The 22961-nt window shown below is 49.4% G+C and overlaps 8 protein-coding genes across 8 annotated transcripts; 4 read left to right on the plus strand and 4 right to left on the minus strand.

Moving 5' to 3' along the window:
• Window positions 1-5660: 5660 nt before the first annotated feature.
• Window positions 5661-7719, minus strand: BDW47DRAFT_113735 (putative Rab geranylgeranyl transferase escort protein; the record flags this gene model as incomplete). Its single annotated transcript, XM_024814490.1, has 4 exons — window positions 7473-7719; window positions 7299-7417; window positions 6248-7234; window positions 5661-6044 (listed from the first exon to the last, which is right to left on the minus strand). Coding segments are annotated over exons 1-4 (1526 nt in total), but the record flags the coding sequence as incomplete, so codon positions are not given.
• A 371-nt stretch (window positions 7720-8090) lies between these two features.
• On the minus strand, window positions 8091-9233 carry cyp1 (putative peptidyl prolyl cis-trans isomerase (CypC)). Its single transcript, XM_024814491.1, has 3 exons — window positions 9155-9233; window positions 9059-9100; window positions 8091-8990 (listed from the first exon to the last, which is right to left on the minus strand). The coding sequence occupies exons 1-3, from the start codon at window positions 9191-9193 to the stop codon at window positions 8580-8582; spliced, it is 492 nt and encodes a 163-aa protein (XP_024667549.1). The 5' UTR covers window positions 9194-9233; the 3' UTR covers window positions 8091-8579.
• A 115-nt stretch (window positions 9234-9348) lies between these two features.
• Window positions 9349-11508, plus strand: BDW47DRAFT_113737 (aspartic endopeptidase). The gene has a single exon (XM_024814492.1). The coding sequence runs from the start codon at window positions 9502-9504 to the stop codon at window positions 11386-11388; it is 1887 nt and encodes a 628-aa protein (XP_024667550.1). The 5' UTR covers window positions 9349-9501; the 3' UTR covers window positions 11389-11508.
• Window positions 11509-11572: 64 nt separating this feature from the next.
• On the minus strand, window positions 11573-12909 carry BDW47DRAFT_113738 (3' exoribonuclease family protein). The gene has a single exon (XM_024814493.1). The coding sequence runs from the start codon at window positions 12839-12841 to the stop codon at window positions 11603-11605; it is 1239 nt and encodes a 412-aa protein (XP_024667551.1). The 5' UTR covers window positions 12842-12909; the 3' UTR covers window positions 11573-11602.
• A 1358-nt stretch (window positions 12910-14267) lies between these two features.
• On the plus strand, window positions 14268-15448 carry BDW47DRAFT_134996 (BRcat domain-containing protein; the record flags this gene model as incomplete). Its single annotated transcript, XM_024818217.1, has 1 exon — window positions 14268-15448. One exon carries the CDS (start codon window positions 14268-14270, stop codon window positions 15198-15200), a length of 933 nt encoding a protein of 310 aa, XP_024667552.1. The 3' UTR covers window positions 15201-15448.
• A 506-nt stretch (window positions 15449-15954) lies between these two features.
• BDW47DRAFT_113740 (putative metalloreductase transmembrane component) lies at window positions 15955-18773 on the plus strand. The gene has a single exon (XM_024814494.1). The coding sequence runs from the start codon at window positions 16454-16456 to the stop codon at window positions 18689-18691; it is 2238 nt and encodes a 745-aa protein (XP_024667553.1). The 5' UTR covers window positions 15955-16453; the 3' UTR covers window positions 18692-18773.
• Window positions 18774-19275: 502 nt separating this feature from the next.
• BDW47DRAFT_113741 (GNAT family N-acetyltransferase) lies at window positions 19276-20567 on the minus strand. Its single transcript, XM_024814495.1, has one exon. It carries the CDS (start codon window positions 20519-20521, stop codon window positions 19427-19429), a length of 1095 nt encoding a protein of 364 aa, XP_024667554.1. The 5' UTR covers window positions 20522-20567; the 3' UTR covers window positions 19276-19426.
• Window positions 20568-21399: 832 nt separating this feature from the next.
• BDW47DRAFT_113744 (uncharacterized protein) lies at window positions 21400-22958 on the plus strand. Its single transcript, XM_024814496.1, has one exon. It carries the CDS (start codon window positions 21798-21800, stop codon window positions 22611-22613), a length of 816 nt encoding a protein of 271 aa, XP_024667555.1. The 5' UTR covers window positions 21400-21797; the 3' UTR covers window positions 22614-22958.
• The last annotated feature ends 3 nt before the right edge of the window (window positions 22959-22961 follow it).

Genomic DNA, 22961 nt, shown 5'->3' on the forward strand with positions numbered 1-22961 from the left:
TTTTTTTTTTTCTTCTCTTTCTTTCTTTTTTTATTTTATTTTACCCTCACTTCTCGTCCACTATTTTATTTCTTCTTGATTTTCTCTATCTATCTATATATCAAAATTTATTATCCCTCTATTCACCTGTTACGCTTTTTGGCCACCTCAACACCTTCTAAGCAGTTCGTAATACTTACGGTAAGAGAACATACCTTTTGAGTTGTCGTAGTACGTTTTGGGTGCAGATCATTGACAGGAGGGAGGAAGAGTACCCTGGATCTCTCCATCTGCGGTGGTAGTGTGTAATTTTCAACTTGCATTACAGACCCTGGTTTATTCTACCGTTGATTCTACTGTTGATTCTAGGGGTTATTGATATCAGGGTCAAGATGCACCCGACTATACAGGACATATTCGTGTTTATCTCAATCACTTCAAATCCATTGGTCAGTTGTGTATAAGGTACATAATATATGGAGTTTCTGGATAGATCAACTGTATGCCTTTCCACTCCATCAGTATGTAGTATGCCTCTGTCCATTCCACCTCTTCTCAATGGATACTATCGCCTCTACACCGGTTTCTACAGCGAGAGATCTCTAAGAATACAGCTGAAAAGTAAGATCAAATTCTGAATCCAACGTGTGCGGCATCCAAGGTCCCTCCAACACACGAGTAAAAAGGGAAAAATAAAACCTTGCATGACCAGTCGAGTCTATCAATGTCAAACCTATCAAGTAGCAAGTTTGAGTGTTACAAAGAACCGGGTCCCATATTGGTAGATTTGGGGGTCCTGAGATAAATTACCATCTCCCAGACTCGTAAAACTAATTTTGAGTATTTGTTTGGTAACTCGGGTGATGGCCGCTCCCGGGCATGCTAGTTAGTATGGATGGATATCAACTGGTTCTTTCTATCCGCTGTCGTCCACCGCTGGGCTTCTTGGAATGTTCCAACACTAACCCTGGATGTTTGCAGTCTTTCTTTATCTGCGATTGTGCGAAGCGGGCTTTTCCAGTTTGTCGCCTTCAGATAGGGATAACGTGGTTGTAACTACACAATTTGTAGGATTATCAACAAGATATACTTGGTATCGAATAGATAAAGCCCAAAGAAAAAGAAAATGACACAGTGTCTCTATCTCGACTTTCAAAAATTACACCCTCAGCGGAGGTATTCCCGCCGTGCCCAGGGCCCAGGGGGGGAAAGTCGTTAGAGTCAACCCGGCGGCCAGCCCCACCGGCCGCGTGTCCTCCCACCACCAGTCGTAATCTTTTTCTCCTATTCTTACCCTTCGATCTTGTTTCGCTTTCTCGTAATAAACACCGATCGCCTCAATTTTCCCCGGGACGCTCCCGGAGTCCGTTGGCTGTCTGGTCTGAGTCTTGGGGAGTAAAGCCAGCCAATGGAAATATAATATTCGCAATCGAGACAACAATAGCCATAATAAGTGACGACATGTCTCAGGTAATGACAACCTGAGAGCCAGGCATGCCCCCCCCCGTGCGAGCAAGTATCTAATCCCTACATAAGTGGAACATAGCAAATGTATAGACTAGGAGTCCCGGTTGATATCTATCTTCATTCCGACCGTGGAGGATTATACAGAATGCATCCAACGCGGATAGTATACAGTGCTCTGCATCGACATCCCAAAGCAGCGGCAAAAAAAGCTTGGCTTTCATTCTGGTGCCGAATATAGACGGGGTGGCGACTTGTGGCTGCGCTGCGCCATCTGACTCGCGGACTAACTATACATTGCCCTTGCCGAGAAGAGCCTCCGTCCTTTAAAAGTAACAACAACATACCAAGAATAGTAATATCGACTGAGACTCAGTTCCAGCTGGACTGTGTCCTCCATTCGTATACTCGGTAGACCGATCGGTATGGGCTGATGAGCTGACCTAAGAACATCGTAATCGACCGGGATCAACAACGCCGAACCATCGCCAGCTTGATACTACGGTCCAATCAACATTGCAGGAATGCAAGCTGTTTGACCGGGAACGCGTGTACTCGTGTACTGATATGCGGGCAGCAAAATGCTGACCGGCCTCATGATTTATGGAAGTAGTCGGTCACTTACCGGTGTATCTTCAAGCCGTCTCAGGGTTTGCTGTGGCCAACTTTTCCAGGAGGGGAGGGGGAAAGGGTATACGCGATGATAGTGTGCCATTGCTCATATTAATAATACAATGGAGGTAATATCATTACGGCTCGCAATATTACGCCAGTGTTCGAAACTCCGAATCGACCTTTTTTTTGCCTCGCAGGATAACGATCGACAGCACCGAACACTATGAACCAGTGGGAAGAGCTCTTTCGTTAATTAATCCGTCCAGACAGTTAAGGTTGAACGCTGGCCTTGGCAGGTGTCATTATGCTGATACGACTATCTTTCTGGAGAATCGAGACTATATTATATGTTTGTTGTAGAGGCTTGCTCTAGCATCAGAATATCCTCCGTACAGTATTTACATGTCTCCCCTCTCCCATGGTTCCATGCCCAAGGCAAAGAAAGACATGTGTATTTATATCCAGGATCCACCCAAGAGCCACACCTTTCCAAGTTTTCCAAGTTTAGGTTGGCATTTCCCTCCATTCTCCTTCCCTGTTTCTTCTTTCTCCAGCATCTTAGACATTCCAAGCTCGATCAAAACAATTGGTGGGCTTTTACTCCCCTTGTAAAAGGTGCAAGGCATTTTTTCCAGTTCTCCTACCGATGTCTCCATGTTGCCAAAGGGATCCGTGCAGGATCTTCATTCACTTCGGGTATGGTGTTTTAATCAACCAGTATCTTGTAGTAAACTCTCCTTGATGCTATTCCAATGATTTGGCTCCGACAATATGCATGTTCGCCCTGGCATTTCACTTTCTTTGCAATGCAAGAGGGCTGGTCTCGACTTGTGTAGGACATGTCACATGTTGCCTGCCTCGGATGACAACGTGCTGTACTCTGTTCCATTGATATTATCATACTTATGGCCGTTTCTCGGCAAATTGCAGTAAAGGCCCAGTATATACTCTATCTGTACGATTTCTTCAGGTCTTAGAGTTCGACGACCTCCTTTATGCTGGTGATAAGTCAAGGATCCTTCCGTCGTGGGTCGCAGCGTTCAAGCGAATCACCAGCGACAGCAGACCTATCAACTAACATGGCAAATTGACACTTCCTGGCATTAATCCAGAGGCCAGAAACGGCAGATCAGACATAGCTGGGGGGATGATTCGTTCCCAAATGACGCGTATAACTACACCGCGGTTACCGGCCACGATCAAGAGACGCTATGCGATATCCCACCACCGCAGCTGTCGGTTGTGATATTAACTAGTACTTGCAGATTAAGATAGCGGGTCCGTTCCTGATGATATGAGCTACGTTTCTCCTAAACAGGGCCTGTCGGGGAAATCTAAGACACCGAGACCTAGAATTTCAATCATATTCAAGGCTCTCAAAGTGTACGTTCTAGAACTTCGGTCACCGAGCCACAAGCTGCGATGTATCCATGGAATGGTGTATAAATACAGTGGGCCCCCTTCACATAGATGACGTTCGATATTTAATAACCTCAGTTCGATCTTTATACGCCGTACTGTGGGCTTGAGCTCAGACCAGACACTCGGCCCTCGTTCAGACATGGGTGGAATAGAATGTACCGAAGTCGAGTGTCACGAGTAGATTAATGATCGACGGTTTCCGTCATCTATAAGATACACCAAGACAAAGAACATGATTAATGTGAGTCTGGCTACCCTGTTGTTTTTTATACAGGGGATTGCTACAGGGGAGAGTGTAATTTTCAAGATATGGTGTTTTTGCTGGGGGTGGAAATTATACAGTTCTTTTTCCTGGCTTGAAACTTGTTCCTATTTGCCACCTGGTAACCTCCCGGTCTACTGCATGACACAGAGTATCCATATCAAACTAGAAAGATAGTCCTAAAGGAGCCAACTACTTGGATTCACTCAAGTAGTTCATCTTCTTATCAGCCACCAGCATTCTTTCACCCATCACAACTCCACTAGCACGCCACGCCATACCACACGCATCTCAAACATCCTCCATCACTAATAAAGCCATTATCAAACCAAACCAAACTGCAAGCTCATCAAATCAGAACCCCCCAGTCAGTCGGAAATCAAACCCGGTCTGCGGAGCTACTAGTCCGTTTTCCCCTCGGTTTGTCACTGTCCTGCCGTTTTCGGACTCCCAGCCCTTCGCCGCATCGGATACGGCAGAGGATCTTCTCTTCTTGTTCCCTTGGCAGGAATGCCAGTGGCATGGCGGACAAGATTACAATCACCGCTTGGATATCTTACAGGAATGGATATTACCCAGAACTGCAAAATGACCCAGCGGATTTGGCGGAAAAATTGTAGATCCTGTGATACTTGACTTTCCAATCTGAATTCGTCATGTATGCTTGAATACTGTTGGCTTGATAATATCCAGCCGATGGTTACTATAGTGTCATAGTTACTGGGTATAACCAACTCCGACTATCACCACCTCATTAACCAACCTATCGCACTGCAAAGCGCACAAATCCATGCACAGCCCAAGAAATACCCACCATTACCATCCCCCTCAGTATACCCATTAGATAAGACGGATGTACTCCGTATACAAACAAGGATTAGATTCTGTCCGCGCCGTTTCAGATCCAAGGAGGGTAACGGAGATGCGGGGTTCAGCCGACGGATGAGACGCGGATGCCGGTTCGCCCGGGTTACACATCCTGGCTTGGCTGAGGGATCGGCAGATATATTGTTTTCTTGGTTTGTGATTTGTTGCTTTGCTTGCTGTATCTATGTAAGTGGTCGGTTTTGTTGTGTGGGTGCCGAGGTGGTTGGTGTAGATGGTTTCTTTGCAGAAGTATGTAGTAGTTTACAATGGGTTTGACATGCGGTCTGGGTTTGTTTGAATCTGCGTTGAGTGAATAGGTTGTAGGTTTGTCTTGGTTGGTGCATGTAGGCGTGTGGGCGTTGGGCGTTTGTGCCTTGCTGCCGTGATCACAGCGATGGTTGATATAGTTACTTGTGTTCAATATGCGTTGCAATAACCGTTCCCTAATAGCTATTACATCTTTGGACCCGAAGTCTGTAAATATTGATTTGGTTTTAAGAGACGTCCTGATAATCTAACTTCTTATTCTTCAATTATCAAACTCCATTACACCCCCTGCTCTTTAATCTATTCCACAGATCAGTTCGTGATGTAGACGAACTACCGGCGCCACTCTGTACTACGGGAAGGTAAATTGATGTCTGCCCTATAGGTTCATCAACGATCTGGAGTACTATCGTTAGTGGAGATAAATTAACACTCTAATCTTGACGACCATCCGTCATTTGATTTGACGGGTGCCGGCGCTCGGTGGGCTGTGGTAGGTAACATTGCTATGACCAATGGGCTAGAATGGCAGTTCATTTTCTGTTTGGTGTATATCTAGTTGTGTTTGGTTGTATGGATGGGCTATGCCTCTGTTGGCTCTTGGGACCGGGACTGAGGTTGGTTGTGTTTGGGAGTCGGATGGGGTCTTGTATACTAATGAGGTTTGGTGGTATTGTTGGTATATACCCAGGGGTATAGCTCTTCAAGACGACAACCAGATGTCTACAGTTCAGGACACATGTTGATAAATCAACCAGTCATTCATAGCTATAGACGATCGATTTCTAACTATTTATAGGCTAGTACCGCAAGCTCAACTATTCATCGTAAGCTCCTTCACGGTCTTCGAATTTCATGAACTCGTCATCGACAGCTTCATCACCCATAGCCAGTCTCCATGCATCCTTGACAGTCGTAATTACGGTGTCATCAAAAGAGAGATCGAGACTGGGAGGTGGGAAGCAGACGACATTGTTGGAAACATGGTCTAATGTCATGGCACCAGGGCTGGCAAGATCATCGTCGGACCGCCCCAGCTGCGTGTAACGTAGTGACCATGAGACCTGGGCATTAGGACCTGCAGTTGACTCGAGAAGCTTGTTTACGGCTTTCTCGACCAAGGACTGTCCTGCGTCACCAGGAGTGGTAATGCTGCTGTATAAGACACCTGGGAAAATGTTAGCTGTGGAACAACAGACCAACGGCAGAAACTCGAAACAGAAGTGTTTGAAGCTCATGATCAGATTAGATTTCTCATCAATGAATGTACAGGCAATGTAGATAAGTAATTTTTGAGATGTAGTCATCATAAGAGCATGGGATTGGGGAATTGGGCATTCGCACAAAGAATAAGAAAAAAAATAAACTTACACTGTCCTGGTGGGCACTCGCCAGTTTCGCTGGAATGGACCAAGACGTAAACTGGCGGTGCATCATCCGCCTGACCTAGGGAGCTTCCAGGGAAAACCACAACCGCACCAGCAGGGGTCGGAGCTCCTTCGGCAGCGACAGGGAACAGGCTCTCCAAAGGCGAGGAAACAATAGAGATAGACCGGGCCACTTTATGACATTCCGGATGTTTATCCGTAGGGACATCCCAATAGGAACCAAACACATATTTAGTGCTGATAGTTTCGCCATTGGACAGCTGAACCTTTAAGCGGGCGTCATGCTCGCCTGGAGTAGGTTGGACTACTGACTCAATGCCACTGTTCAAGACATAGATGCCGCCTCCCACAGCGAGAGCACGACAGCCTACTTGGCAGATCTCGGAGCCACCACCCCATTTCGCCAAGAGACTTCCAAAGCCAGGACCAAACACACCAATAGACGCGAGATGTCGCTGGATGCGTGGGACGGCATATGCTGCCAACGTCTTCTGAGGAGAGGCCTGAGACAGCGACAGTGAAAGCAATGGATCAAGAAGTTCAGCAGGGACCTGGAACTTCGACTCCAAATATGTCGAAAACGGCGTGGCCGTGCTCTCGTCTTCTTCTGCTCCTAGCGGTGGCTCATTGTCATGTTGGGTTTTGCCAATGTGACGGAGGAATCTCATAAGCGTTCGCTTAGATTTGACAGTTATCTTGTCATCCGCGAAAACATCTTCTCGACTGCCGGGCACTCGATACAAATTCGCATCCCCACTGTTGTCTGCCTGGGATCTATGGATCCACCAGCTACCCACGGCCTGGAACTCCAGCTGTCGGTACACCTTGGAAGAAATCAAGGTGGGCAACAGATTAGACCGACAATAAATGAGTTGCGGGGAGAGAGACAGGGTATATCTCCTAGATGGCAACGACTGAGCCTCCTGAGAAGAGTATACAGAGGCATCTTCAAACGGAAAGTTCTCCGACTCTGACTTATGAACACTTGTCAGTATATGCCAAGGCAAGCACGGCAGGTGCGAACACTCGCTTACCTTGATTTACTCTGTTTGCCCACTCCTGGGCTTCTTGTAGGCTGAACGCTGCCTCCGCGCTTCCATAGAAGGCATTTCGGTCAACGTGGATTACGTTTTTACCTGACCGAGAGAGCGCCCTGAAAGGGGCGTTAGAAAGGTGATGAAACTTTGGGTGAGATAGATTGAACTCACAGCGCCAGAAGGGACTGAGGTAGTCCAGTCCCCGAGATCAATACATCCCAAGGGGTTTCTGTTAGCGATTCCATTCTGCAGATAACTGCGCAGGAAAGAAAGCTGGGTCAAGTTTAGTGTTATGTTTACAACGAAGCCCAACGAGCATCACGTTGGATGACAAGCTGTAGAACAGTTCGGCAAGAAAATCTTCCACCCCATAGGGGGTATTGGAAAACCAGCTGTTTGGACACAAGGATAGAGTCGTGAAGAGGGAAGAAAAATTAGCAGAACAAACGGGGGGAAGAAATACAGGACCCGCATCAGTGGGTCACGTGATGGCACATCAACACCCGTGACAATCTATGATGCTTCAACACGGCCTGTGTTTTTCCTATTGATATACAGCCATAAGCCAGAATAAAGCGTTTTGAAGATTTAACAGAACACTTATACATAGAAATCTCCACCCCGACTATTGACTACTGCCTGCCATCATAATGAGCTTCCCAGCTCTGTCGTAGAATGATGGAGCTCCCGACAATGACACCATACCTGATCAAGTTAGCTCATGTCGAGAGCCGCTTAAGAGAAAATTCCGCTGCCAAATTCTTTCTTTCTTTTTGACAACCACTCCTTGTGCTTTGCACAGGCAGACTGCTATTTCCCCTATAACAGTTTCGTCTTCTTTTGCGCAAGCCTTCACTGGTCTTGTTGTATCATGGGAGTGGTAGAAAAAACCAATCACTCTGTATCTGCTGCTCTGGATAAACACCTGATGGAAGCAGTTCGTTTTGTAGTGATACACTCATTGCATTAATCTCACTTGGTTTGTTCGCCAAGTAGGTTTCCTAATCATAATTATCCGCCCTAGGGGCGTACACATTGTAATCGTGACGATAATCTGGACTCAGCGTGCGAGGCTTTCGTGTAAGACAGACCTCCGTTTGTCTCAAACGAGGCGAGGCGGCAATCGAGACTCTTGAAGTAATGTTCCACAAAGCCGCGGTAGACATCGGACGTGGACTCTACCTATTGAAATAGAGTGATGCAAGCCGATAGAAGACTGCGAAGATGAGCTCTTACGCTTGTCTGTCGCACTCTAGGCTCTAGTCAAGAGACCACTTCTCATTCTTCCCCCTCTTCTACAACCCGGGCACGAATGATCTTGACCTCATCGAATGGCCGGTCTTCGCCATTTGTCTTCACAAGCCCCATACGCTGGATCACCCGCATCCCGCTTTTAACGCGCCCGAAGATTGTGTGCTTTCCGTCCAGCCACGGCGTCGGAGCGAGGGTGACGAAGAACTGACTGCCGTTGGTGTTCGGTCCACTATTGGCCATGCTCAAGATCCCAGCCCCCGTATGCTTAAGGTCCTGCTTGATTTCGTCCTCAAATTTCTCGCCGTAGATGGAACTGCCGCCTCTGCCAGTACCGGTAGGATCACCCGTTTGTACCATGAAGTTGGGGATGATGCGGTGGAAGATGATGTCGTTATAGTAGCCCCGCTGCGCGAGGGTTGCGAAGTTCTTGCACGTCTAGTAGAAGCAGAGCTATTAGCATGGGTTTGAATGTCCTTGACAGCTATTGGGAGTGCCGAACTCACCTTGGGCGCATGGGTATTGTACAGCTCCACGGTGAACGAGCCCTGGAGGATATTAGCGACTGATTGAGATAGAACTTAATGTAAATTCTCATTTACCATGCTCGTATCGAATGCCACGTCTGTCGCCATTGTCATCAATTTGTGTGGGACACTGGGAGTTTTGTGAGTAGTCAAAACAGGTACTGTCAAGGGTACGACTGTAGCTTTTCGCATAAGGCAGCGGGGAGCTGGAAAGCTAGTCTTGGCGCGCAACACGGTCATGCCTTGCCAGTGACACAACTACACTGGCCGTTTGAACCCCCAAGAACAAACAACTACAGCCCCCAACAAAGATGGACTGATTATTTCAAAACGACAACATCCCGTCTTCTCTGATTTGAACCTACGCGTGCACTGAAGCCACACTCATCTTGTTCCTGCGACGTGGTCTTGACAACGCCAGAATGGCTGAGGTCAGCCCCTTCGCCGAGCTCTTGGGGCAAGCAATCTACCAATATGAAGCCATAAGACCTCTTTTGCCTACGTACGGCCACTTGATCGTTTCCGCATTATTTCCTATATACGCCGGTGCCCACGCCTCACTGTCGAGACCGTCCTCTGCCGCAAAACCCCCCAAGAAATCGGAGAAGAACGATGGCGATAACTCGGACTCCGAAGCGGAAGATGAAGAAGACCAGGGCGACGGTAGTAAAATGGAGGGGCTTGAGCCAAGTGATGCTTTGATGTTTCCGCTGACGGCCGGGCTTACTTTGGGGGGATTATACTTGGTTATCAAGTACATGGGTGCCGATTTGTTGAACAAAGTCTTGGGGTTCTATTTCTCCCAGATGGGCATTTTCTTTGCGATGGCTTTTCTGAAAGATGCACTCGTGGTGATAAGATCTTTCGCATTCCCGAGGAAATATAGCCACTCTGGCAAAGTTTGGAAGCAAAAGAGATCCGAGCCTGTCTTTACAATCGTTAGAGACAAGTCTCTTGAAGCAACATCTGCAGAGACCCGGAGCTCTCCTCTGCCGGGATTTCTGGGGTCAATTCCGCTGCCAGGCTGGGCGCTTTCAACTATCTGGACATGCCGCAAGCTGGCATACCAACGGGCGAAACTCCGAATCAATTTGCACCGTGTCGTGCGTGCCGAATGCTCTGTGAGCTGGCTGGATCTTCTCAGCTTGCTCATGGCCCTTCCCGCCATCGCTTACTTCACTTTCGTTACGAAGCCGTGGTGGCTGACCAACTTTTTGGGGTTCAGCTTCTGCTACGGCACACTGCAATTCATGTCGCCGTCCAGTTTCGTTACGGGATCGCTCATCTTGAGCGCACTGTTCTTTTACGACATTTATTTTGTCTTCTACACACCACTGATGGTAACGGTTGCAAAGAAACTCGACGTGCCGATCAAACTCCTCTTCCCTCGGCCAGACCCGAGTGGCGATCCTGATCTTGTCTCTCTAGCCATGCTAGGATTGGGCGACATTGTGATTCCCGGCATGATGGTGGGACTGGCCCTCCGCTTTGACCTTTTCCTCTACTACAAGCGGAAGGGATTGCAAATGTTGCAAGCCAATGGCAAAGAACAGGAACCCGCGAAGCCCATCTATCAAACCGCGACGGGCGGTTGGGGAGAGTGGTTCTGGACCCGCACTATCAAGCCTGCCCTACCAGAGCTCGAACCACCGTATCACGATGCTAGGACCTTCCCCAAAACATACTTCAAGGCTAGTGTGTTTGGATATGTGTTCGGCATGGTGGCAACGCTTCTTGTTATGCAGTGCTTCAACCATGCCCAGCCGGCTCTTCTTTACCTGGTACCCGGGGTTCTTCTCTCGTTATGGGGAACAGCCCTTGTGAAGGGTGACCTACACGAGATGTTTGAATTTTCCGACATGGAAGAGGAGGAAGAATCAGAGGACTCCGCGGATAAAAAGGAAGAGACACAGAAAGATGATTCTCCTAAGATGGGACTGTTCCAGCGAGTCTTCTACGGTGTCAGCAAATCTACCCCAGAAAATTCCGACGCCCCTGCCGACAAGCAGGAAGAGAAGCCGAAGGAGACCGATGGAGAGCGAGAAGCAACGTCGGAACCCGAGGAGTCCAAAGATAAGGACTCGCACAAATCGTCCAAGACCGTCGAGGCAAAGAACAAGGACTTGGACCTCTTTTCGATATCTCTCTATGTTCCCAACAAGAACAAGTCAACCAAGGTTGACAGAGACGCCAAGGCCACGGAAGATGAGGAGAATTGGACGTCTGTTGGTGGTACGGAGAACGAAAACGAGCCTCCTCACAAGAGGAGACGCAGGAGCCCTAGAAATGCTGCCAAGGCTAGCCAATAGTTGATGTACTCACTTTACGAAAGGATCAGTTCGGGCTTTTTTTTAATCCCTCATGATGACCTATATGTGGTTAGACTTCTCTTATCACAGGTGTTTTGGTTTAAGCAGGTGAGATAGAATCTCGGGCAGTAAATAGACACCACGAACTCGCAGCAATATAGATGATACCGTCAATATAACCTTATCGCATTGTTCAACAGGATGGAATTTTCTATCAACATTGCTCCAATATCTGCCGTACATGGTTCCATCTTTGTGAGGAGACATCCACCAGCTGTCTCAGTTCCCTACCATCGATCGCCCACCCACCATTCTTTTCCATCTTCACAACGACGGTCTTGCCATTTCCTCCCTGTTCCTTGTCAACCACAATACACGCCCTTTCTTGACTCAGCCCCTCCTCGTATCCATCAGGATCAGTCAGAATCCACCGTCTCTGGGCTCCCCTTCTATTATCCTCCGCGATCTTCCTCTCCTCTTCCGCGTCGGGAAGGATAACAGCCCTCCACCCCGCAGCGGCATCAGCCTCAAAAACACAGAAAGAGCTCGCGACAGGCATCCCCCGCAAGGAGAGCTTACGCGCATCAGACACAGCGTCCGAGCACACGACGGTCTCGTTGTCAATGTCCCACCACGCCTTCGGGAGCTTAGTGTCCCTGAGAGCAGCCAGGACGGACGCCCAGGCCGCATCAAACGGGTTCCCTGCCAGCGAGATGATCATGACATCGATGTAGAGGACCCAGAAGGCCTTGATCTCGCGGTTCTTCTCGCCCTCGGCTTCGGCATCCACGTCCATCTGCTCGGACTCATTATGGCGCTCCAGGTCCTCCGCGCCCAGATTCGGAGGCTGATACCAGATGCGCAGGTCGTCTGCGCGGACTAACCGCGTGCTGTGGAGCAGGGACAGGATCTGCTGGGATAGCGACTGCGCTAATGCCGAGGGCGGAGCGCCGGGGATAAAGCCTGGGGCGCATCCGGTGCTGAGGGAGAGGTTGGGGACGAGGAGGTTGAGGTCTTCGATGTGTGATTCGTCCTCGTCGTATGATTCTTCGTCATCGCCGTCGCCGACGGTTTCGCTCGCTTTCAGGGTGGGATCGACCAGTTTCCGCCGCTTGTTGCCTGAGCCGGTGGACGGTTGTGTCACGCTCCATGACGCGATATCTGCTGTGTGAAGGAGCTCGGCCCGCACGCCGCATACGGCGGCTGTTTCGCCGACCCTGACGACGGCGCTACCGTTTGTGTGGGTGAGAGAGCCGGTGTTTGCGGACGTGACGCGAAATTGTGTAGGAGAACGGCCATTGGCGCGAATAGAGGGGTGATTGCTTGTGGCAGGAGGGGATAGATGGGCGAGGAGGTAGGCGTGAGGTTGAAGACGGGCGAATTGAGAGGGTGGGAGGGAGAGGGACGGGGGTGTCGGTTGGGCAGCAGGTGATGCTGCTGCTGCGGGCGCCATCTTTTGTCTAGGGAGATTTTCTAAGGCGGCGCTCTCAACGATCTTCTGTAGATCAATTGCGCGAGTGGTTGGTTTCTTGAAGCCGAGATCGTTGATGGGCGGGGACGAAAAGAAAGTTGCGACTTTTCCGCGGCAGAATCGGATCTGTATCGAGGGCGGTGAAGGGGTGGAGTTTCCATGCTGCTGGCGGCCTGACCAACCATCATCATCTCCTGTGCCCTGTAAGCATCCGTTGCTTCGTTTCGGTGCAGAATCCCTGGTTATTACCAGATATAGATGATGCTGCTCTAAAAGCACCGAAGACTTATGTGATCTACCTTGCTTATTGTTGGGGAACTGGCTGACCGAGCCATAAAGCTCCTTGCCTGACGTGCACTTTTGATTACGAGAGTATGAACAGATATCTGTCCTAAGAGCAACAGAAGGCTGCTATACATAGAATAAGTTGCATGTCGGTGCATATGCTGTTGAAAATGCCCGAGGGAACACCGAATCTCGCGATTGAGTGTCGACGACGAGTTCGGACTTCGGTGTCTGGAGACCTCTTCCATTCAAACCCATCATAGTACCATTTTGCGAGCCTGGGAGAACTTAACCCGTCTTCTGGGTTATACTAGACTAATTAAGGTAGAGTTGTGATATAGGTTCTTACTTAGCCATGGTTGGGAAATTATCGCTTCGTCAACCTATATATAAATACGAGGAGCCGTCGATCCTATTGGCCCCGATGTGTGCGATAGGGGCTGTGGTGCGGATGCCATTGATGATGAAAACATTTATCCTAACTAGGAAAACACAAATCAATATGTGCTTCTGTAATGATGCCATGTGTTGATCCATTGGGGTGATCGTCTGCTCATCATTACTAGTACCATGATCCATCCACTGTGCTGAGCCCGGGCTATTCTTCTGACCTGATCAAAGGCATCCCATATTGACAGTTGATAGTGGGTCGTCCGTCCAGACTAGGTTTCGCTTCGGGCAACATTGAAACCATTCGAATACGACATCATTGACCCTCCGCTCGAGTATATTCTCCAAATTTGTTTCTTCAATACGGGTACGACCAGCCAAACCCACTCATTTTTGGCGCCAAACTGTTCGTTCGCCGAGAATTGCCAACTAGCTCCATGTATTCTAAGCCTATGCGAAGCGCTTGCTAGTTAAGCCTCGTATTCATGGGAAATGTGACCTCATCTTGGCTCTGGTGCGTGATCTGGCTTTAGTTAGCTGCCATGCGAGGGCCTTACTGTTTTGGTCAGCAGATATTAGTCTTGTCGAATCAAGTGTGGCATGCTTTATTTACCCAAAGACCCCGCGTAAAAAGACCGAATCTCCCATGGATCTGATACTCGTAAGCAGACGGATACCCTAGGTGTGCAACGAGCCCAACAGAGCCCAACAGACCTCTTTGCAGGCATCGAGGATGAACTTCATTTTTGTGCAACGACGGCGGAAGAGAAGACAGGCTTGTCACACAGCTGCCATGAGCCCAACATCATCGCCTGTCTCACCGCTAGAAGCGCAAGCCCTCTACCGGTTTGAAACCGTCGCCTTACCCTCTTCAAAACCGAGAGGAGCACAAGACCACGACCACCATCGAAAGCACACATCGACCTCTTCGGCAGACACAGACTGCTCGGTACCCACAACAAACACAGACGACTCCGTGAGGATCGAGGATGCGCTGAGCCCTCTCGAACCAACTATAACATGGTTCGATCAAACACCCAGTCACTGGAGCGACGCTGCCACTGCGAGTACTGTCCTTTCCCTTCTCCACAAGGAGCCTCTGCGGTCACCACCGCCCAGTCTTCCCGAGAGTGACACCAACACCAAATACCAGTTGCATTATACATGCTCAATCTGTTTCGAAAGCCGCGCTGAAGCATGTTACCCACGGTCACCAATCGCAAGCGGCTGTGATCACGCCTCCATCCCACACACTTACGTGTGTACCAGCTGTCTCCGTCGGAGTCTGGACCTGCAGCTCTCCTCAACAAGTGGAGGCCTTTTAACATGCCCTCTTTGCCACGCACATCTCTCCGACGACGAGATGCAACGGTGGGCGAGCACGACAACATTCCAGGAGTATTCTCGCCTGCGGACGTGGCAGATTTTGGAGGAAGATGCTGAATTCGTCACCTGTATCCGACGGGATTGTGGATATGGGCAGTTCCACGCGGGTGGTCTGGAGGACCCTATTGTAGTATGTGGGTCTTGTGGCACTCGGACATGTTATATCCATCGGGGAACGGCGTGGCATGAGGGTCTGTCATGTGCGGAGTATGAGGAGCTTGTGAAATCCCCGGTTGATGACTATGATACTAGAAATTTTTATTGGACGGCAGGTCCTTGATGTGACTTTGATTAGTTCAGTGTTGAGAGATAGAAGCGATATCCATCTGTATATATTTGTGTGGAGCTAATTCCCATGGACATTTCAGTGTAAGGGGCTTTGAAATGCTTGTATGCTGTTGAACAGCTTCTCTGGGGAAAGATGTATATCTAATCAGGCAAAAGTTATCTTCATGACAACCAATTCATAATAAATATTTTAGACGATTGCAATGTGGACTGGTAATCAAGCAGTTATCACGACCATTTCGTTGATTTCTATACCAAGAATATCAGTATATCAACTGCAGTGACGTTGGGACAAGGCTCCCCTGACATACCATGGCAACCTTTCCCTTCAAGGATCAACAAGGACCTGCAACTAACTACAGATCACTGCCCGATAATCTCCTCCATAAGAACTTTTAAACGCCCGGAAAAATAACTCCCGAGTCCATAATCGAGACCCCGGTTTTCGTCCACGTCTTGACGATTAGCATCACTCGTCGGCGTTGTTGATGCCAATCAGGCCCAATTAATTGTTGGTGATGATCACTCCCAGCGAGTAAAATGTTTGCACTAATCGCTTGCCATCAGAGAAAATGTATCCAATCAGTGGGCGTAATAGGGGGTGGTTGGTGATGAGGGGCCAAGATCACGCATTAGTGGCATGGAAACTGCAGGGTAAGCACACCGTCAGGGAACCATGATAGGCTATCATTCCTGAGGAAGATACTACCTCAAAATCCAACCTGCCTGTCCATGAACTTAGGCCCATTCAGCATGCTCAGAGAGCGCAAACTGAATGATCGCTATTATGTGATGTCCAATGGACAACTGCATGGGTCCATGCACGTTGATCAACCATCGTTGGCCTGCAAAAGGCTTAACACTGCTAGTTCTGTGCGCGCTGCTTCCCCTCTTTATCCTTCTTGTCTTTTCTTCACCATTTTTTTCTCACTCTCCTGTCGATCTCGTCTTCTTCTATCTCGTCATTAACTAATTGTATATAACGTCCTTGTACCGGCTTGCAGTGTGCGATGTTCGGCTAAGAGTTCAGAGGTTCTTATGCGGCTTGAACGACTTCCGATGGGTACGGAGTATATTTTCCAGGAAATAGTACCTGAGTTGAGGGGAAAAAGCAACTCTCATCGGCAGACATACATTTCAAAGACTGTATAGGCTCCCGTGAGGCTCCGGGTAAAAGCCAAGGTCTACAGCCAACTTCAGGGTTGTTGAATGACTTGAAAACGAGCTATCCAAAACGCATCAGTCATGGCAACAATATGGAACTCAGCGGCTTCACTCATGAAGCGAATCGATATTCCGACAGTCGCTTCGGACACCCCAGTAATGATAGCGGAGCGCCAACGCGACGCGTGGTCACGAGCTGGCAAGTATGGCCTGGGTTGGGTATACTTCTCCATCGTTTTGCTGGCGATCACGACAGCTGTGAGACTCTACCATACATGGGGTGATAAAATCAGGATTGGGTTGTACAAAGAAGATTCGCCATACGATTTCAGGCTGCAGGAGGAATACGAACTCCCTAGTGCTGCCACAGACAGTTCCAGAGCCCAATTCTTTCCCGCCAAAGGGCCATTGCCCTCCTCTGCTATCGATACACAGCAGTCGTCGATTGCAGCGTTCGCGCCGGTGAACAACATCGTCGCATTTGTACGCTGGATATTTTATCGACAACTCCCGGTACTACGAGTATGGAAATTAAGTATCGTTCTCCCATCGCTGGGAGCTTCTGCCGTCATATTCTCGGCTTTAGCTTTCACCATTCTCTATTGCTTCGTTCCGGAACCGCTTTATTACTCGTCGGTCAAGATCGGATCACCTCCACTAGCCATTCGTGCGGGCATGATGGCAGTCGCCATGATTCCGTGGATTGTTGGACTTAGCACTAAAGTGAACTTGATCAGCCTGTTGACAGGGATCGGCCACGAGAGGCTGAATGTGCTTCACCGCTGGGCTGCCTATCTCTGCTTGCTGCTGAGTTTGATCCACATGATCCCGTTTTATGTGATGCCTGTTTGGGAAGATGGCATGCTCATATATTTTCAGCAATCTTCCCCAAAGAATATTTATATATATGGTACTGGCTTTGCTGCCTTTGCTCCTTTGGCCGTGCTGTGCCTGCACTCTCTGCCTATATTTCGTGCAAAGATGTATGAGGTGTTTGTCGTCTTGCATACTCCAATTGCTATGGTTTTTATTGCTATGATCTTCTGGCACAGCAGGAATTTCCTGATGTCGTGGGGCTACCTCTGGGCAACAGTTGTGATATGGGTCCTCTCATACGCTCTCAGACTATGTTTCGTCAATTGGACCAATCCTCTCAGATTGTCATTCATGATCGGAGAAGATTCTACTGTGACATTTCTTCCCCACAACGCCATGAAGGTGACGGTTGCCACCCAGATGCGATGGAAACCCGGCCAATACGTCTACCTCCGGATGCCTCGAGTTTCATTTCTACAGAGTCATCCTTTCACCATTGCCTCTCTGTGCAGCGATGACTTCCCGTCTGATTACGGCGAAGAATACCGTGACATGGCCCTGGTATTCCGCCCTTTCAAGGGATTCACTCGGGATGTCTTCCTCAAGGCGCTCGAATACGGACCCTACAAGACATGGACAGCTTTTCTAGAAGGCCCCTACGGCGGAATGCGGCGGGACATGGCGGCCTTCGACGACGTGATATTCTTCGCCGGCGGCAGCGGCATCACAGCTACTGCCAGCCAACTGTTGGATCTGGTCAAAAAGATGCGGGACGGAAAAGCCGTGACGAAATCAGTCCGGATCGTCTGGGCCCTGAGAAACCCAGAGTCTGTGGACTGGTTCAGGGAGGAGCTGAGAATCTGCCGCGACTACGCACCCCCAAATACAGTGCACTGCCATTTCTTCTTCACGGGGACAGGCCAGCTCAACAAGGAACAACCAGAACAATACCAAATGTACCGCGACATAGTGCAAGAAAAGATCTACGACGCGCTGCAAGGCGTCGACAAGCGCAGTTCTGCGCTTATCCGCGCAGAAGCCGGCGGCGACACCGCGAAGGAGAAGGAGCTGCGCCGTGAAAACGAAGACGCAATCACGTCCCTCCCACAAGCGTACGTCGCCACCAACAACATCCACAAATTCGACCCCTACCAGAATCAATATGCAGACTCCCAGCAAAGCCTCTCCCCGCAGAGTGCTGTTGAGACTCCGTTTGATTTCGGGTTCTCGTCGTCTCCGTTTTCTCCGCGCCCTGTCCAGCGCTTTACGGCTTTGCCGCTGCAGAGGAGGGACGGGTGGCGTATTGACTATTTCCGTCCTGATATCCCGCAGCTTCTTGATGAGTATTCGAGGACGTTTGGTCGGCGGACTTGTGTTTATGTTTGTGGGCCGCCGAGTATGAGAGAGGGGGTTTCGCGTACGGTTGCTCGGCTGCAGCAGCTGGTTATGACTAGCTCATCGAAGGATGAGATATTCCTCCATGCGGAGAATTATAACATTTGATTGATGCTTTTGATCTGTTATGATTTCGTCTCCTTTAATTCACTGTTGAGATACAACAATGCCTATACTGCGCTGATGGTGAGGTAGTGTGTTCTTGGGCCATGATTGTACAGTTTATATCCATGCACATAAATTAAATAGCGATTATATTAATGATATGATACGATATATTTGATTCCCAAGGCTTCTGACAGCCGTACACTATCGCCAAGGTTATGAAAGAGCCCTTCCACCCGCAAGGTCACTGCCGAGGTATACCGATACTTGTGGAACCCTGTCTGTTAAGTTGAGTGGCATGATCGAGCAGATGCATTAACTGAATCTATGGTTTTGTTATTGTATAAATGGTTTCGGTGGATACTCTGCTTATCTTATGATGCGGAGATGGAGTAAGATCTGTTGAGTATCTACTTGCGTTAGCGGCAACCGAGAGAGCTGGTATTGCCCGTGGCTGACAGGAATGACTATAGAGATGCACAATACACACATAGATTCTCACCAGAGCTCACTGTATACCCCGTTGATGTAGAGTAGCACTGAGTAGGTCTTGATCTATAACGAAGGGATCAAGAAGAAAGATCTATGCGATTCTAGAAAAAGAGATATGTACAGGAAGGCATAAGAACGGACAGCGTAAGGAAAATCGTCTCTGTGATGCAGATATTCACAAGGGTATTCACAAAAACACAAAACCAGAAAAACAAGCAAGTGCAACACCTTTGAAGCAAAAGAAATTCATTTCTGGGGCTCGTCATCAGCCTTCCGTTTCCTACTCGCCCTATCATCGTCATCAAACGTCTTGGAAGCCGACAACGACTGCACTCCATCATCGTCCTGATCGTCTTCATCCTCGGCCTCGACCTTCTCCCAGTCGTCGTCATTTTCGGGGTTTTCCGCCTGAGCTAGACCCGGCTTCGTCTGACCCGGATCAGCAGTATCCGCCCTGCTCCAATCGAGGACGAGTTTGACGATCTTGGCCCCCGAGGGTTTTAGACGTCGGTAGTAGTTCTCCACTATGCCGTCCTGGACTTCGAATCCTCGCGCTGTGTACCATTTCAAGCCATCTTCGTTGGTTTCGTGCACGTGCGCCGTGACGCTGCGGATGTTGTAGTGCTTTACCAGGTCGGAGAGCCGGTGCGGTCGCGAGTCCGATGAAGATGAGTTAGAATTAGATGGGGAGTTGAAGAGTAGCGAGTGGAGGAGAGAAGCTGCGATGCCGCTCCCGCGATATGGAGATAGTAGATGGAGGGTCTGGATGTAGAGGTTGGTGGGTTCCTGGTGCGATCCCTGGTGATCCGCGAGCGTGGGCGCCAGCCGTTCCAGCCTACACCTAATCCCTCCGATGACTTTGTCCGTGCTTGTATTTGTGCTTATGCTTAGGGGGGCAGATTCTGCGGGATGGTCATGGTAGACGGCCACGCGGGACACCGATGCGATCACGGGGTCGGTGATGATCGCTGTGTAAAATGAATTGGGGTATCGTGTAGGCAACAGCAGGCCTGTAATGCGCGTCAATGAAGGGATATGACCGGTGCTGACAGGCTCGATTGTGACGTGTGGGTGGGGGGTCTGGTAGCCCGGCGCGATGGAATGGGGGAATGCGGGAGGCTGAAAAGATAGGTCTTTGCTTGGAGAAGGGGCTTTCAATTGTGCGGCAATGCTAGTCGATGTCGAGTTTGAGGACCGAGGCACCATCATAGAGGGGACAGGTTTGGGGAGACGCGAGTGTTTGTTGCTGCTGGACGAGGATGATGAGGGGAGATGAGGAGAGGACGAGGTGGACGATCCTTTGTTGGACTGATGCGCCTTTGCGAAGAACTGATATGCCATGTTTGTCGCAGTATAAACTCATATGCAATAAATAAAGAAGAATGGCCAAATCCCACTTGACTTGCCTCCTGATTCCCTGGGAGCAGAGTTGACAGAGTTGACCATGAAGAGACAAAGGCGCGCGAAGAAGAGAAAAGAGGAGAAACGCGGAGATGAGATAAGATAAGATCGGCTGGTCGGAGCGCTCTCAAGGCTCTCCAAGGCGCCCAACCTCAGTCAGCGCAAGGCCTCGCTGGTCTCCCTCTTTTTCTCCTCCCTGCTCCTCCTCTTCCTCTTCCTCCCCCCCCCTCCCAAGAAAACAAGCTTCCCCGGTCTAGACACTGTGGGGCTCTTATATTCTTATACTCTTGGTGCTCTCCCTTTAAGCTTTTGATCGCTTCATTGTCTGTTATATATAGATTATTGTTATGAAACCGTCTGTCCTCCTATTCATGTGGATTAGGTAAGTGGCCATTCACCAGCTTGCAACGGGGCGGTTGGCTGATCTTCTCCCTGCCGCAACAACAGTTCGCTCCAGTGATACTAGAGCCTCCCTCCGCATTCACTCCTGTCGACAGATGGACGCCCATTTTGCCGGTTGCTTGGGCTCCGTGTGTTGACTATCGTCTCAACTTTACGACATCCGTGCTGTTTCCGGATCGTGCCTCAATTTGCCTCCTAGCCGCATCCTCTCGGCGTTCGCCTATCCGATCCGATTTTCTCGAACTATATCTCGACAATACATGGAACTACGTGGGTGAAGCTGCAGGGATTTCTTGAACTGGGCAGATACGTGGAATCCATTTTGAACGAGAGAAAGTGAGGTTAGTTCTACAGAATCTAGTTAGGGCTTGCGATTTGGCTTTGGGCGTGGCTGTGGGATTTTTAGACCTCGTCATGGGATCCTTGTCGCATCTGCTCCTATGCTACAGTTGAATGGCGTCTATATATGACATATCATTTCACGCTGTCCGCCGGCTACATGTCTCATACTGAGCTCTTATCTGTCTCTTTGGCTTGTGCTCTCATATGACGTGGATGATTTACGTTCTCCGGACGAGGACTAACATACGTGTGGTATAGGTCTCCTGCTTCGACGATGGGTGAATCCAATGGAACAGAGCACGGGAACTCGTTTCCGCCCGGGACAATTGCGAAACTGGTACGTTGACTGACGTCGGCCTTGCAGCAATGGGAAACTGACCCGGGCAAGACGTGTGATATCCTCAATGATACCTTCTACAACATCATACATGATATCGTTTCGAAGGTTCATCGCGATGAAAAGATTGCCCGGATGCGCTCGGCCGCTGTCGTTGCCCGACAGAAAGCTGAAGAGGAAGCAAATCGGCGTCGCGAGGAATCCGGAAACAAGCCCGCCACTGTTAAGGCCAGTGACCCGGATTCGGAGGAAATGAAAGGGGTCCGTGTGGAAACTGAAGCCGCCATCTGTGAAGACGGAAAAGTCTTTCTCAAAGGGAATCCGCTCGAAACCACCAAGGAAATCATTTGCCCCGAGTGTCGATTGCCCCGTTTGATGTACCCAGTGACGGGGGCCGGGGCCCGGGCGCCCCCTGATCTCTCCCGGGAGTACTGCCAGAAGCAACCCATGATCAGCAAGCCTGGCCATGATGTCCACGGCAATCCCTTCGCCACTGACAAGCCGAATACCAAGAAAAAGAAACAAACCACTACCGCAAATACACCAGCGTCGAGCCCTCCAACTACCCCCGACAGCTCGTTTAAACAAGCAGCACCAGAGAAAGTCTCATTCCCGACGGTGAAATGCCCAAACTGCCCTAGGTATTTTGTCGTGACAAGAGTGGCACAACACTTGGATCGGTGTTTGGGCTTGTCTGGGCGTCAAGTGAACCGGAACAAGACCCCTATGGAAAACGGTATCACGCCTAGCTCGGGACCCCCCAAACGTCCGCTTGATGATGACACACCGCCTACGCTACCCAAGAAGAAGAAACTGGGCGCCCCGAAGAAGATGTCTGGGAAGAAACCGCCGCCAGCGCCCAGCAGCAAATTAAAAAACGGGTTAACACCGGACATGGCGGCTGCCGCTGATGGCCACATCAAAAGCGAAGCAAATGGGGACAATGCATAGTCCTCGCTTTGTTCTAGGTGCATGATCATTGTTGCTTTCTCGTGGACATACGGGCCTGTCTGCATGGGAGACACAAACTGAACATATGTCTTCCCTTCTTTTTTTCTTAACGATACTGACGTAAATATTCGGCATCAAAAGGCGTCAACGGGGTTTGGCTTAACACCATCAGGTCAAGAAGTTTGGGATATGTTCGGCGTTGTTTCATTATTTTGAGTTTTGGCTTCTGTTTGGTTGTCAAGATGGTCTTGTTTTGCTTTCATGGATAGATATGCACTTTTGTACAATAGTATTGCGCTCACAGCCGTCTTAAACGTTTATTCGCATGGATATCTTACACACATCCAA

Source organism: Aspergillus candidus (assembly GCF_002847045.1).
Source record: "Aspergillus candidus strain CBS 102.13 unplaced genomic scaffold BDW47scaffold_87, whole genome shotgun sequence".
NCBI classification, from domain to species: Eukaryota; Fungi; Ascomycota; class Eurotiomycetes; order Eurotiales; family Aspergillaceae; genus Aspergillus; species Aspergillus candidus.